The sequence below is a fragment of the Taurulus bubalis genome (genome assembly GCF_910589615.1).
Source record: "Taurulus bubalis genome assembly, chromosome: 9".
Classification (NCBI taxonomy): domain Eukaryota; kingdom Metazoa; phylum Chordata; class Actinopteri; order Perciformes; family Cottidae; genus Taurulus; species Taurulus bubalis.
The window spans coordinates 25,066,627-25,080,380 of record NC_136597.1 but is presented as its reverse complement, the minus strand read 5'-3'; the positions used below and the strand labels follow the sequence as shown (position 1 = coordinate 25,080,380).

The 13,754-nt window shown below is 44.4% G+C and overlaps 1 protein-coding gene across 1 annotated transcript in view; it reads right to left on the bottom strand.

The window, feature by feature from the left end:
• The window catches only part of lrriq1 (leucine-rich repeats and IQ motif containing 1), a gene marked incomplete at both ends in the record, with an annotated part of 33,949 nt that extends 20,195 nt beyond the window's left edge, over nucleotides 1-13,754 (bottom strand). Inside the window, 15 exons of the mRNA XM_079223406.1 lie at nucleotides 655-864; nucleotides 1,591-1,770; nucleotides 4,685-4,778; nucleotides 5,160-5,233; nucleotides 6,084-6,211; nucleotides 7,528-7,721; nucleotides 8,558-8,708; nucleotides 8,884-9,036; nucleotides 9,165-9,392; nucleotides 11,178-11,252; nucleotides 11,395-11,534; nucleotides 12,385-12,502; nucleotides 12,583-12,665; nucleotides 12,825-12,927; nucleotides 13,674-13,754. Coding sequence (XP_079079532.1) covers nucleotides 655-864; nucleotides 1,591-1,770; nucleotides 4,685-4,778; nucleotides 5,160-5,233; nucleotides 6,084-6,211; nucleotides 7,528-7,721; nucleotides 8,558-8,708; nucleotides 8,884-9,036; nucleotides 9,165-9,392; nucleotides 11,178-11,252; nucleotides 11,395-11,534; nucleotides 12,385-12,502; nucleotides 12,583-12,665; nucleotides 12,825-12,927; nucleotides 13,674-13,754 — 2,012 coding nt within the window. The remainder of the gene's footprint in view (nucleotides 1-654; nucleotides 865-1,590; nucleotides 1,771-4,684; nucleotides 4,779-5,159; nucleotides 5,234-6,083; nucleotides 6,212-7,527; nucleotides 7,722-8,557; nucleotides 8,709-8,883; nucleotides 9,037-9,164; nucleotides 9,393-11,177; nucleotides 11,253-11,394; nucleotides 11,535-12,384; nucleotides 12,503-12,582; nucleotides 12,666-12,824; nucleotides 12,928-13,673) is intronic.

Genomic DNA, 13,754 nt, shown 5'->3' with positions numbered 1-13,754 from the left:
AAGTGTCAAGACGAGGCCTGCGTCAGATGTGTCATTTAAAGTGGCTTTCTGACGCCAGCTCCACCAAGATGACTTCAAAAGTGGCGGCATGTGAAAAAAAACCGGACGATCGTCACTCACTCACTCGATTTGTCTGCTTTTTGACAGACAAACTTTTCTTCACACGTGCGATCCTATTGGACGATCTGATCACGTGCAATCGGTGCAGGAAGTATAGGGTGCCATTTGTGCAGCGACGTGGAAAAGCTATGGGCGGGGTGTGAATCCCATTATGAGAAAACATCTAGCAAAAGGATTTGGTTGAACTGGGTTATTATTGTGTCTTTGTACTGTGACAGTATGCAGTATCTGTGCTGTGAACATTGAAGATTCATTATATTCGGCTGCATTTAACCCTCCTGGTAGCAAAGAGCAGAAAAAAAGATTACATTTTTTTACAAACCTGTTTGTGTGAAGAAAAATTGTTTTTTGTTGCTCAGCCACAGTCATAAAAAAGTCCCTTGTAGGTGTAAAATAGGGGCTTTCTGTGAGGAACGGAGGACCCGGCCTCCACTCTGCTCCCCGTGGTGAGATGTTGTGAAACCGTACCCCTGGTAAACCCCGTGGCGTCCCACCTCACGGTCACCAGCGGGCCGGCGTGTGCTCTGCTCTCACCTCCTCTGCACCCCCGTCAGACACAAGGTCAGGCCAGGGGTTAAATGGCTGTGTTGGTCCTTTGCAAAGGCCGCAGAATGGCTCATTGTCCAGAGGCCGATGGGGTGCAGAGGGCACACAGTGAGGGGTGCCACGCTATCCCCCCCGACCCACCACCCCGAGCCGTAGGAGTCCTCGGCGTGACCCGCGGCCCACGTTTCATCTTTCGTGCTGTGTAATTTGGAAGGGGGGTCACGAAGATAAGCAGCCGGTCGACCGCCGTTTCAAGTGTTGGTGGTCCGGCCTCGCACGGGAGCGTCAACGTGCGCAAGAGGCCAGCGACACCGAAGGACTTGTGAAAATAGATGGACGTTGTCTTTGGGCCCGCGGCGCCCCGTGCGTCAGACATAACAAGAAGATGGCTGACATTCCTGACCCGCTCCGTGTCCGTCTGACGAGATGAAACGCGTAACGCGACCTCCTGTAAACAGGTTGGATCCCCTTTCCTGATCCTAACTTCACTCAGGTTTGCAATTTGATTCCATTTTTCTTTTAAAAGTGTGTCATAACGCCCTCGAGGGTTCCACCGCTCGTGAGCATGACTTCTACTTTTTTCTCCTCTCTTTTTTCTTAAAAGTACCATCGAGCAAAATAAACTAGCGTAATCTTTTGATTTTTTTCTGGTGATTTTTCTGGATTTTTTTTTTAGGTAATTTGGTGTAGAGTAAATAAAATAAAACTTAAAAAAAGGGAAAGATTGCATACTATCCATGACATTCTTGACTTTTTTTTCTATTAGGACACCTTGAAGCCAAATTTGAATGAACAAATCACAAATTAGTTGAGCATTTCCCTCCTTTTCCTGCCAGGAGCTGCTTCAGAAATCAGCTGTGCGGACATTTCAGGACGTAAGACCCCATGACCGTATCCAACCAACGGCAGCAGGCCGTCTCTTACCTGAGCTCCCTGCTGTGCTGCCGCTGTAAATCCCGAGTCTGCTGAAGCTGAGCCTGACAGAAGGCGAGGAAGCTGCCTGAGGCCGGGCCGACCCGTCCAGCAGCGGCAGGCGTCGGACCAGAGTCTGTCTGCCGGCCGTCGACGGCCCTCAGGCCGGGCGCCGCTCTCTGCAGAGCGGCCCTGAGAGGAGGAACGAACCGGAGCAGAGGTTGTTACCCCTCACGTTTTCATTACTAGCAGACTACTTAAATTGAAAAACACAATTTAAAGCCAAGATTTCCTTTTTCGTATGTATTCAACAAACAAACAAAATTATTATGAACACATTTGTTTTTAAAAATCTTATTCAAATAAGGAATAAAATCATAATATCCCATTGGCAGCGGTACTGAAAGCATTTATTTAAAAATGTGGCCGAAGAAATAATAATCAAGCGTTTTTCTATATTTAATATATATTTAATATATATATTCATCTACTAAGACGTTTTTAGCCGCACACATTCACCTCACATCCAGTCTTTTTAAATAACTACCCTATTGCTGGTAGCTCTACAGCATGCGCTCTCCAGCACAGCGGTGAATCCAAACACCGTGGAGAGTTTGAATAAACAACAATATGCAGAGACAATGGAGGCTTTTGATTGGGGCATGAACAGAACTCATTGTAAACCCATTTGTATCTCCCTATAGCTCAGCGGGTGGACCGGTCCTCTCCCACTGAAGGGTTAAAGCGCTCGCTCTCTGTTTAGTTTGACGAATCAGAGTCTGAGAAGTCACTCGTCCTAAGTGGAGTTCTCTCCGCTGGCCACTAATCTATTTACAGTGAATACATTTTAAGCCAATTAAAGCTAGTATTGTTTCTTTAGGAGTGCAGTTACGCAGCCGCTCTGGATAAGAAACGCGTTAGGGTAGCGTCGGCCTCAGAAAACTGGAGGGAGACCCCGAGTGGCTGCGAGTCTGGGGGAGAGGTGACTGCCGCCTGAGGCTAAGGATGTCCAGGCAGAAGGAATCCCAAATATCTGCCAGAGAAACAGACTCGGAGCATCCAGTGGCGGAGGCCAAACGTGGTCTGGGCTCAGTGGGAAAATGTGGAGCTGGAAACTCTGCAGGACACCAGGGAACAGCAACAGTAAAATACAAACCTTCAGGCTACTAAGTCCATTTTCTTATTTTTTTAAACATTTGGGGGGTTTCAAAATCGATTCCCAGAGCACTATTATTTTCTCGTCTATGAAACAGGTTCTGAGGTTGAACGTTTCATTTCACCAGCTCATTTTGGGACCATTTCTTATTCATTGCATCTCTTCTCATACACTCATATCCTCAAGATGACTATATTATGTTCTTAAAGGGTAGATATTTGAAACACGGGTTCATGAGTAGACTCGCTGCCCTTCTGATTCCGATTTGGGTCATTAACCCTTTTTTCCCCGACCCATGCGGATGATTCAAACCAGTATAAATGTCTCATGTTGCCCTCCGATAGCATGCGGAGGTTTCCCCGTCCCTGAGACAAACATAACACGAGGCCTGTGCTCTGTCAGAGGGATCCGTGTTTTGATGTGGCCCACTTGGTCTCTCCGACACAGATCGGGGATTAGATTCCAAACCCTTCGGGCATGTTGTCTGGTTCGCTTGTCTTCAGATGAAGCTCCGAATGGAACCTGTTGACGGTCACATGAGCTCATTGAGGTGGGGAGGGGGGGGGGGGACGTAATTCAATTTGGGAAATGGACGCCACTTAAGACACACTTGGGAGGACGCGGAGCAGACCTGTGTGCAAACGACTGGATGCCATCGGTGTGGATGTTTACGAGGGATTCAATAATCGGGGAGTTTTCAGAAAGGCGACTCTCTCCGTGTTTTGACGACCTCACTCAGTTCATTATCTCTTCGATGCATGGAGGGTGTTTTTTTCTTCAAATACATGAAACTCATTATTTTAATTAGGATGCTATGAATATCTACATGTTCTTCAAACCTGATCCTTTCCTAAGTTGATATATATATATAACTTCCATCCTCCTTTCTGAGGGTAACACACTGCCTCACATTCCTTCGTCCTGATTCTCAAGTCCATATTTCATTCAGTGAAGACTTCCTCCAAACCCGCTCTTTAAAGTGGCCCTGATTAATCAGGCGCAGTGTTTTCTCTTCTCGCAAGTCTCCTGGATCAGGGGCCGGCCGGCACAGGGAGCGTAAAGTCTGAGCGCTTGCCTCTTGGTGCTTTAATTTAGCCGGTGTTATCACTGGCCCGGGATGAAAGGGCCGGCGGCGTGCGTGTGGAAATACGGAGGGTTAATTCCACTGTTGGCACTGGAGGTTAAGTAAAGTTCAATGAAATATTAAGGCTCAGTTAAGGCTTAAGTAAAGGAAAAATGTCCACAAGTAAGCCGTGTTTTTGAGGATGTTTTTTGGGACGGAGAATAACCCACGAAGCATGAAAAGCTGCAAATAAAAGAGTTTAAACTGACGGAATTATTAATTGAAAATGAGCTTTTTAGCTAAATCTGGCACGACATGTGTATTGTGCATTGTCCCTGCTCACATAAGAATTTCTAAAATCAACATTCCAGGCGAAACAAAGTATAGTTTTTCATATTTTTGCCGTCACTAAAAGGGTTGCTCGGGGGAGCTAAACCACTTTGCGACGCCGTGACATCATAGCTGTGGCGGCCGTCGCATATTTTTCATACAAAACTCACTGCGAGCGTCCGAACGTCGTTGAAATACTCTCGGCTACGATAAGTGAATGAGCAAATTGACACTGAAAAGATAATTGATTTCTCTGTTGTATCAATATTTGGGGGAATTACGAGCACTTAGCGCAGCGTACGTAAGCACAGATGTCGGTGGCGCGTCGCGGTAATCTAATAGCGGACGCGGATCACAGCGCTAATCCCGGGAAGTGGACAGGAAGGCCTGTGTTCTGCTGGAATGTTTAGACTACCTGAGCCAGGAGACCGAATGTGTGATAAAGAAATACTGGCTTTTTCTTTCGAAAATTTCGAAAAACACCATCTTGATTTGAACCCGTGTGGCCGGTACTGCAGTGCACATCAGAAAACCATGAATTTAGGCCGCCGCCTTACCTCCAGCCTCTCTCCTGCTGCAGAGGATTCCCCTCCAGGTGGACCTCCCGCAGGAATACGCATCCCTCCAGGCTCTCGCACACATTCTGGAGCTCTGAGGGGAGAAAACAACCCGTCACCGGTGTCTCATCTTGTTATGCAGAGTTACACAGAATGGAGGAAATAAATGGAGACTTGTGAACTAGCGCATCCCACGGAGTCAGATACTCGGCATGCGGCCCATCTGGGTGCAGCAGCGGCGTCTTATAAAATAGATGGGTGCCCAAAAGGTTTTGGCGCATGTCAATTTATATCTTGTAACTTATTGGTAAGTGAAACCAATCCGGGGGCCAGCTGGAAGTGAAGGGACTGGAAAAGGCTGAAACAACACAGGTTTTAGATTTGCCCACATTACATGCACAGTAGAGGTATACGTGCGCCTTTAAGATGAGGAAATGGGATTTATATGGTCCGGTTAATCGAGGCAATCTGTTACCTGACATGCAGTTGAATCGAAGATCCAGATTGGCAAGGGACACAGAGTCCGCCATGGGGGGCAGCTGGGTAATCCTAGGACACACAGAGGAAAACATGATAGCCCCTCTTTGAAAGCTACGCTACATCATGCTAAACAAAAGAATGAGTCGCATAAACTTTTTACATCAGTTCACAAAAAAGAAAGTTGTGTTAAAAAAGGTGTTATTTTCTCCTTTGTGCTTCTATAATAAACAGATAGTCGGACTGAAGAGTCCTCTGGAAGCACTTTCGCCGTAGTTAGCGCCATTAGCGCCGTTAGCGCCGTTAGCGCCGTTAGCTTTTAGCGGCCGACTCCTCGTGAACATGTTGAACAATCTCAGATCTTGCACCTTTAATGTTTAACCAACACGTTATATTATTATTCCATTTTAGTCTCTTTAAGGTCTGCTCTGATTGGCTGGTGAGGAAAAACATGGCACACCTTTGCAAAAATAATGCAGTTTTCATATACTAGTGTATGTGCACAAGTTCTGTAAATGTTTTTCACGTTATGTCCCCTTTAAGTCATTTAGAAGCCATGCTGTAACTAATGTTAATGTGGCCGACATGCATGCTAATTATAAGCAGCATGTGTGTGCTGAGATTTGTTTTATTAATTTTTCACATCTTATCCATCGTTTTGTAATAGTTACATGAATACTAGACCATTTTAACACTGCCTATTTGACCTCATGTATGTCCTGTAAGATACCTGTATTTAGTTTGGTTTATTATTATCATTGTCAATCGTATTTTCAATGTAGACACCAAGATTGTGAACATGTTGTGTACGTGTGAGAGAGGGAAAGGGAGATGAATGTTCTACTATTTCTGTTAAGGTATAAAAATCAATAAAAAAAAACAATACAATTGTATTGGGGGGAAAAAAACTGGAGGAATAAACCTGTTTTGGGCCACGGAGAGATGCTGCATGAGGGGCAGCCAGCAGGCAGCGAGGCCGTGCAGGGAGGAGATGTTGTTGTCGTCTAGATGCAGCTCTCTGAGGAGGACCTGGTTGCTCAGACTGGGGGGCTGATGGGAAAAGAAAACCAGGGTGAAGTTGTCAGTTAACACTGGCCACACTGCGGGGTTACACTAACTTTCTGCTGCTGCCTAAATGACCCTATCCATCAATGTCAGCTGTTTCAGTCCCGCTGTGTTTACGGCCGGCGGCGTCGAGGCCCCGCTCCGATCAAGGGGCCGCCTCGTGAAACACGGAGGATACAAACACTATCGGGCTCACTGTTTTGCGTGTTTTCTCTTTTTCCTCGGCTTTGCCTCATCAATCAATCAGCAGGGAGTTTACTCTCCCAAAGAGAGAAAGACAAGCTTTAGTAATTGGACATTCTTTCCAGCTGTCGCTGACAGAGCGTCCTCATGGAGGACGTTTTGACTCACGTAACTGCAACTAATGTAAATTAGTGCCTTTTATTAAAATGTGTGCCAGTGACAGGGCCATGCATGGTGTTGTGCAATCTGACTCTCCTGCATCTCTCTTTTATTTCAAATGAAGCCCGTCCAACAATTAAATACATTTAAAAAAATTGTAAAAATGCACCTCATGCTTCAGTTTGATGTTTCTCAAACTTTTCCAGTTAAAGTTCATCTTTATTCCACTTCCACATTTGTGCAATGTGTTGTGTCAAAAAGCAGCTGTTCAAGGTTCACGGTGTTCCAGTTGTTGATTTGAATAAGTAACTTTTATTTTAGAGGTTTTTTAATCTAATCCAATCCCTGTCAGCATTACAATGTTGGGTTAGTGATTATAAAACAATAAAATGAATGTTGTGTTCTAATTTTGTTTCTGCATCGCGAAATGAAAATCAAAAAACATTAAAAATGTTGACACTGAAATTTGTGATACAAAATTATTTGATAAAACATCTGTGATGTGTGTCAAATCGTCAAGCGGAAAAAAGCTTAAAAGTATTTATTGTGATGGTTTGACACGCACAACAGATGTTTTTTAATGTATTTTTATAATTGTTTATCACACCTGTCCCTGTGAGAAATATATTGTTGTTTTGTGGATTGTGCTTTTGTGATTAAAAAGCCAATAAACAGAATGCTGCATTATAATTGTATTTCTGCCTCGTTATAAGAAAACGTAAAACTTGTAGTTATATGCAGAAAACTAAAGTTTTAGATCTTTTGTTTTCTGCATATGAACAAATAGTTATTTTCAGAATTGTCTTTTTTGTGTGCTGATTTTCCGTGAAAGCTAATAATTGACATCCCTCCAGGATGAAAACAGACAACCTGTTGCGTCACGGGCCTCTCGCTCTCCGTTAACGGTTCCTATACGGATGTCACTGAGAATCCAGAGCGGTCAGAACCGGAGTTCTTACCTCAGCGAGGCTGTTGGCGCTCAGGTCCAGCGTGTTGAGCAGAGCGCTGCTCTCCAGCCCCTCCACGCTCGCCAGGTGGTTGTGCGAGCAGCTCAGGTGCAGCAGGGTGTAGACGCAGCCCAGCCCTCTGGTGCTGATCAGCTGGTTGTGGTCCACTGACAACCTCTGCAGTCTCCTCATGGACTCCAGACCGGCTGCGGGAGAGATGGAAAAATGAGACGGCACGAAACGACACAGGGAGCGGTAAACAAAGCTCAAGCAGGTCGGAAAAAACTACAATAATGAGCTTTAGAGGTGAGTCACAACGAAATGTTGAATATACAATGCAATGAGATTAACCTCTTGCCTGGACAATATCTATTTATGGCTTCAGCCTCTGGGCTCGAGTAATAAATCACTTTTCATTTTAGGAGACGGAGGCCGAGCGGCTGGAAAGAAGAGCGATGCTGCCCTCTGGTGGAGCGTTAACAACTTGCAGATGTGCCACAAACCCATCACAATGACAACAATCTGTTTATTTTTAACAGGGTTCATACACATTTTGATCAATGGATTTCCAGAACTTTAAAATAAATTTCCATGACAAAACATTTAGTGAAATCTGGGTGTAAACATGGAAAAAGTGAGTAAACGTAGTATTTAAACTAAGAATGAGAAAACAAAGCATACAGTAAACCTTAAATGACACAAATGAATGAGACAATAGTTTGATTAAAAGAATAAACATTTATATAGATGCCTGTATGTATGCCTGCTTATATTTTGAGCGTCTTTCTTTTAAAAGCATATTAATTATTTCAAACTCAGCGTAAATGAACGACATGAACACATGAATATAACACATTTACATGACTTTTACCTAACTTTTGGGATTTTATTTTTTTCAAGGACTTTTTCCAGGCCTGGAAATAACCATTTAAAAATTCCATGACTTTTCCAGGTTTTCCACAACCGTAAGAACCCTGTTTTAAGACAAATATTCTAAACATCAAAGTAAAGTTTCATGAGGTGTTTGAGGATTTTTTCTCACCAATGCGGGTGATGGAGTTGTGCGAGAGGTCCAGAACGTCCAACTGTTCGGCGCCGCTCAGGCCGTGGATGGACGTCAGCTTGTTGTGGCCGAGCCGAAGAACCCGTAGGCTGCTCATGTTTTCACAGTCGACAAATGAGATTTCATTTTCCTGCGACGAAGCAAATGAAGATGTTAGGACGCGACAAAATGTGCCTTTCTTAGCATTTACCTAAAGTAAAAAAAAGATGTGGTTACGTGACAATAACCAAGATCTGCACAATCCAACCGCACAAAATAGAGGGAAGGAAAGATTATTCCTCATGATCTATTCACTTAATATCCACCTGCACGTCGATGTGGCACAGCTGTGGTAACTGGTTGAGGCCTTCCAGGGATCTGAGGCCGCAGCGTCTGAGGGTGAGGGACCGGAGTTGAGTACACAGAGCGAGAGTGGACGAGCCACGGCCGGGCAGGTCCTCCAGGGTCACCGAGGTCACCTGGCAGAGAGGCGGAATGTGACATTACTGTGTTAAATATGGATTAAAGAGCTGCTAATACGGAGCATCCTCCTTAGCATACTGAGGGGACATCAGGCATTTGCATGCAATCAAATGCCTGCAAATACCTCTTGCAGGGATTTGCAGCCCGTGGACCGCAGCAGGGCGTCCGGGCAGAGCGGGGCCGGACCGCCGGACCCCGCGGACCCCCTCGGGCCTCTGGTTCCCCGGGAAGAACCCCTCTGCTTGCTCCGGTTCTGGAGGGAGAGCTCGGCCCAGCGGACGCAGTCCTGCATCCAGGCCAGCCTCCTCTCCTCCGTGGGCCCTGCTGCTCCCTCTGTGGAGGTCGGGCCGACCTTCAGGTGGGGGTCATGTTGTTGTGGTTTGACTTCAATACTGGAGGAAGTGCTGTTATTTTCTATTTTGTCATTCGGCTCATTCGCTCTCATTCCCTCGTTTTCCCTGTCGACCACCCCTCTCTTTTTGCTCTCCTCCTTTTCTTTGAGTGTTATTTCTTCCTCTTTCTTGTGTTGTCCCTCCTCTTCCTCCTTCAGCTCCTTCTCTGCCTCTACATTTCCCTCCTCCTCCTCCTCCTCCTCCTCCTCCTCCTTCTCCTCCTCCTCATGCTTCTTCTCTTTTGTTTTGCTCTCGTGTTCCATCTTTCTGTTGTCCACTTCATACCTTTTATGGCCCTCCTCGTCTTCCTCGAGCTTTATTTCTGCCTCTGCTTTTCGGTGACCCTCTTCGTCCTCTCGTCTTAAATCTTCCTTCGTCCTCCTCCGTTCTTCCTCTTTTGTTTTCCTTTCGTCTTCCCTCTTCTCATCCTCCTCGATGGGTCTTGGTTCTTCTTTTGTTTTTCTATCTTCCTCTTCTTTTTTTCTCAACTCTGACAGAGGACTCTGTTCTTTCTCATCCCTCTTCTTCATCTCTACATGAACCTTTTTCAGAGCCTCCTCCTCCTCTTTGTTTTTCCTTGTCTCCTCCTGCTTCTTCCTCTCCTCAATCTTCTTCGTAATTCTCACCTCTTCCTCAATTTTCCTATTTTCCTCTTCCCTCTTTTTTCTCTCCTCCTCCTTCTTCTGTCTTATATCTTCCTCCATTTTTCTTTTTTCTTTCTCCACCTTCTTCTTTGCCTCTTCTTCTATATTGTTTCTTTCTACCTCCCTTTTCCTCTTCTCCTCCTCTTCCTTCTTCTCCCTCTCTTCTGACTCCTTCATCATTCTCATCTCCTCCAGCTTCCTCTTATCCATCTCTATCTTGGTTTTTTCCTCTTCTCTCTTCCTTTTCTCCTCCCTCTCTACTCTCCTCTTTTCCTCCTGCTCTCGTTTCCTCTCCTCCTCTTTTTTAAGTTCCATCTCCTCTATTCTCCTCGCTTCCTCTTTCTTCCTCCTCATCTCTTCCTCCATTTCTTTCCTCTCCGCCTCTATCTTGATTTTCTCCTCCTCCCTTTTCCTCTTCTCCTCTTCCTTCTTCACCCTCATCTCCTCCTCCAGCTTCCTCTTTTTCATCTCTATCTTGGTTTTTTCCTCTTCTCTCTTCCTCTTCTCCTCCCTCTCTACTCTCCTCTTTTCCTCCTGCTCTCGTTTCCTCTCCTCCTCTTTTTTAAGTTCCATCTCCTCTATTCTTCTCTCTTCCTCTTTCAACCTCCTCATCTCTTCCTCCATTCCTTTCCTCTCCGCCTCTATCTTGATTTTCTCCTCTTCCCTTGTCCTCTTGTCCTCCTCGTCCTTCATCCTCTTCTGCTCCTCTTCCCTCATCCTCCTCTCTTCCTGCACTCGTCTCTGTAAATCGCTCATCAGCTCCTTAACGGGAAAGAAAGTCAGCTGAGTTAAAACAAAGCAAGACACATTTAACGTACATAAATCAATCAACACATAAATTGCAAACAGCCCAAAGTCTAAACACCTAATACAATTGAACTATGATTTATAAATGTAGATTATAATAATCTGGTATTTGACTTCTGGTAGAGAACTTAAAAGATCCCCAAAGGAGAGCATGTTTTTCCTCATCCTCGCACTGTTGTTGAGATGATGATGATGATGATGATGATGGCTTTAGATTACTAGCTAAGTCCCAGTGGTTAACTTCTCTTCTTCTTCTGTGGTGTCTCTGCAGGCTGAGAAGATTCAGGCGTTTACCTGCTGGAGCAGCAACTCCTGGTCAAGTTTCTCCTGAGCTCTCCTCCCCATCAACTCCAGTTCCTCCTGATGGAGCTGGACACAACGACCAAGACATTAACTTTACTTTATTCATACACTTTCTATCTCGGCGCCTTTACTGAAATCCCAGGGGGAACGTTTGTTCTCCGTTGGATGATTAATGAATGATTATGACAAGTAATCAAAGTTAAGGAACCTTCTCTGCCTCCATCATCTTCTTCAGCTGCGTCTGGAAGTCTCGTTCTACTTGTCTCTTTAGCTCCTCCTCCTTCATCTCGTCACAGCGTCGCTTCTGTCGCTCCGCCTCCTCTTCAGACACGACATGCTTCTGTTCATCTGTGAAAGCACCAACATGCATGTTAGTAGTTCTGTGAGGAGGGAAACCATGCACACTGCAGTGAATGCAGTATTTGTATGTTGTTATATTGTCTTTCTATCGTATTTTTTCAGATTTGTATAGCTTTAATTGTTCTTCTTTCTTTTAATATAATTGCCCTTTTTACAGTACTTTTTCTGCATTCTAATTTCCATTTTCATGTTTACAGTCTGCAGCAAACAGCGAGGTAAAGTCCTCTTCAGTGAATAACCCACTACAATAAACCTTGTTCTGATTCTGGAAACGAATCGCCTCGTAGATGATGCATTAAGAAATAAATACTGCACAATCTCACATGAATGATCAGTAGGAATATACTGAAAACTAAACTGGTGGTTTCAGCCGTGGTGGTAAAGGATAAATTCTGAATTTTAACTGGAGCATTTTCATCAGATCAAGCACTATGTTTTTTTTTTTATCGAAAAAAAAGTTGCCAAAAAGCCTCATTACCATCAGAGTGTTGACCTCTGACAAATTAAAAACGTGTAAGATATATCTCTGATCAACAAGTGGGATTGTGTACATCTTAATCATTACTCTCCCTCACTGAAGTCATTAAAGACAAGAAATAAGTCAGCGGGGACCTCTTGTGGCCAGCTGGTGTATTACATCAGACCTTCTGCAAGGAACAATATTAAGATGTGACTTTTCCATTACTTTTTCTCCACCATCTAGCATGTCTTAAATACAGCTGTATTTCACCATGCGTACGTATTTTTTAGTATAAAGTTTTTTATTTTTTTATTTTTTTTAAGTCTACTAGAAGTACTTTTTCATTTCCCCTGGATATTTCTAAAACGTGTACTGTACCTTCATTGTTGGGACACACGGGCACATAGTGAGTGAAAGGAGCTTCTGTCTCCGTGGGCGCAGGAGGGAGGCGGGCGTCAGAAGTGTTGTTCTCCTCGTCTTCTGTGTCGCAGACGACCTGCATCAGGCCGAGCGAAGCTTCAGACGAGTTCACCGCAACTATTCTGGACGTGTCACAGCGAGAGGAGGATCACTCACCTGCTCATTCGGGCTCCTCGTGTCCTCGTCGACCTCAAACGGGAAGTCCATCGTGTCCTCGGTGGGATGTGATGCAGGTAAGTCTGGGAGGCGATTCACACACAAAAACACGCACATCCATCATCGTGGGAAACACGGCATCATTTGGAGATCTTTCTTTACATTCATATCCAGAAATACAGAATAAAGACTGATAAAGAAATGTGACAATTCAGCATGCATGAAGACAGTTCGTCGTTTACCTCCGAGCTCCTCCAGGATGAGCTTCTCACAAACGGCCGCTCTGCTTCTGGAGGTTTCCAAGTAGCGGAGCAGAGAATGGGGAACATCATCATCCGGGTCCTGCTGGAAGAAAGGAAGTGGGTTCATGTCAGACGCAGTGGTAAACAACATCAAACTCACATGCTAACTCAGTGTGTGCATTCCACTGAGCTTGTTGATAAGCACTGATAAGAGAGTAATAGCCAGTATGGGCCTGACAGGAACACAAATTGCAGGTTGCTCAGTTGATTTTCAATAATCCATCCAGCATCTATATCGTTGATCCTGTTTCGCCTCCTCAGTTGTGTGAGCTTTAACCTCATGACCTCCAGATTCATTTCCTTGATGGGTTTGCAATGCATTCGTTTAAACACTGAAACTGTAATGAAGGCATGGGAGGTGTCACCTTTCACCTTTCACCTGGTGAAACACAGAACGTGTACAAATACTTGAACATGAATAAAGAAAGTAGCACTTAAATGGAACTTACATAAACACTTTGTAGTTTTGCTTTCTTAAAGAAATGTTACTTTCTTGATTCTTGTGGTTCTGAGTTTGTACTAATGGTTGATGCACTTATTGTAAGTCGCTTTGGATAAAAGCGTCAGCTAACGTTAAATGAAATGTAATGTAAAATGAAACATACTAAAACACATAAAGCCTTCACATTTACATTTAGTTTGATGTTTATTATCATCATTTCCTCCCCAAGTTCCTCCTCATTCTCAGTGTTTTTGGTTAATTGTGTAAGAAAAAAACAATTCATGAATAAATAGGTAAAAGTTACTGAAAGGTGAAAGTAGTGTTGTCATGTTGTCATGTTGTCTTACCTCGTCGGCTCCGTCCGTATCACAGATAACTCGGTTATTTAGCTCGCGCATAAATGTGTCAAACGTCTCGTTGGCATCCAT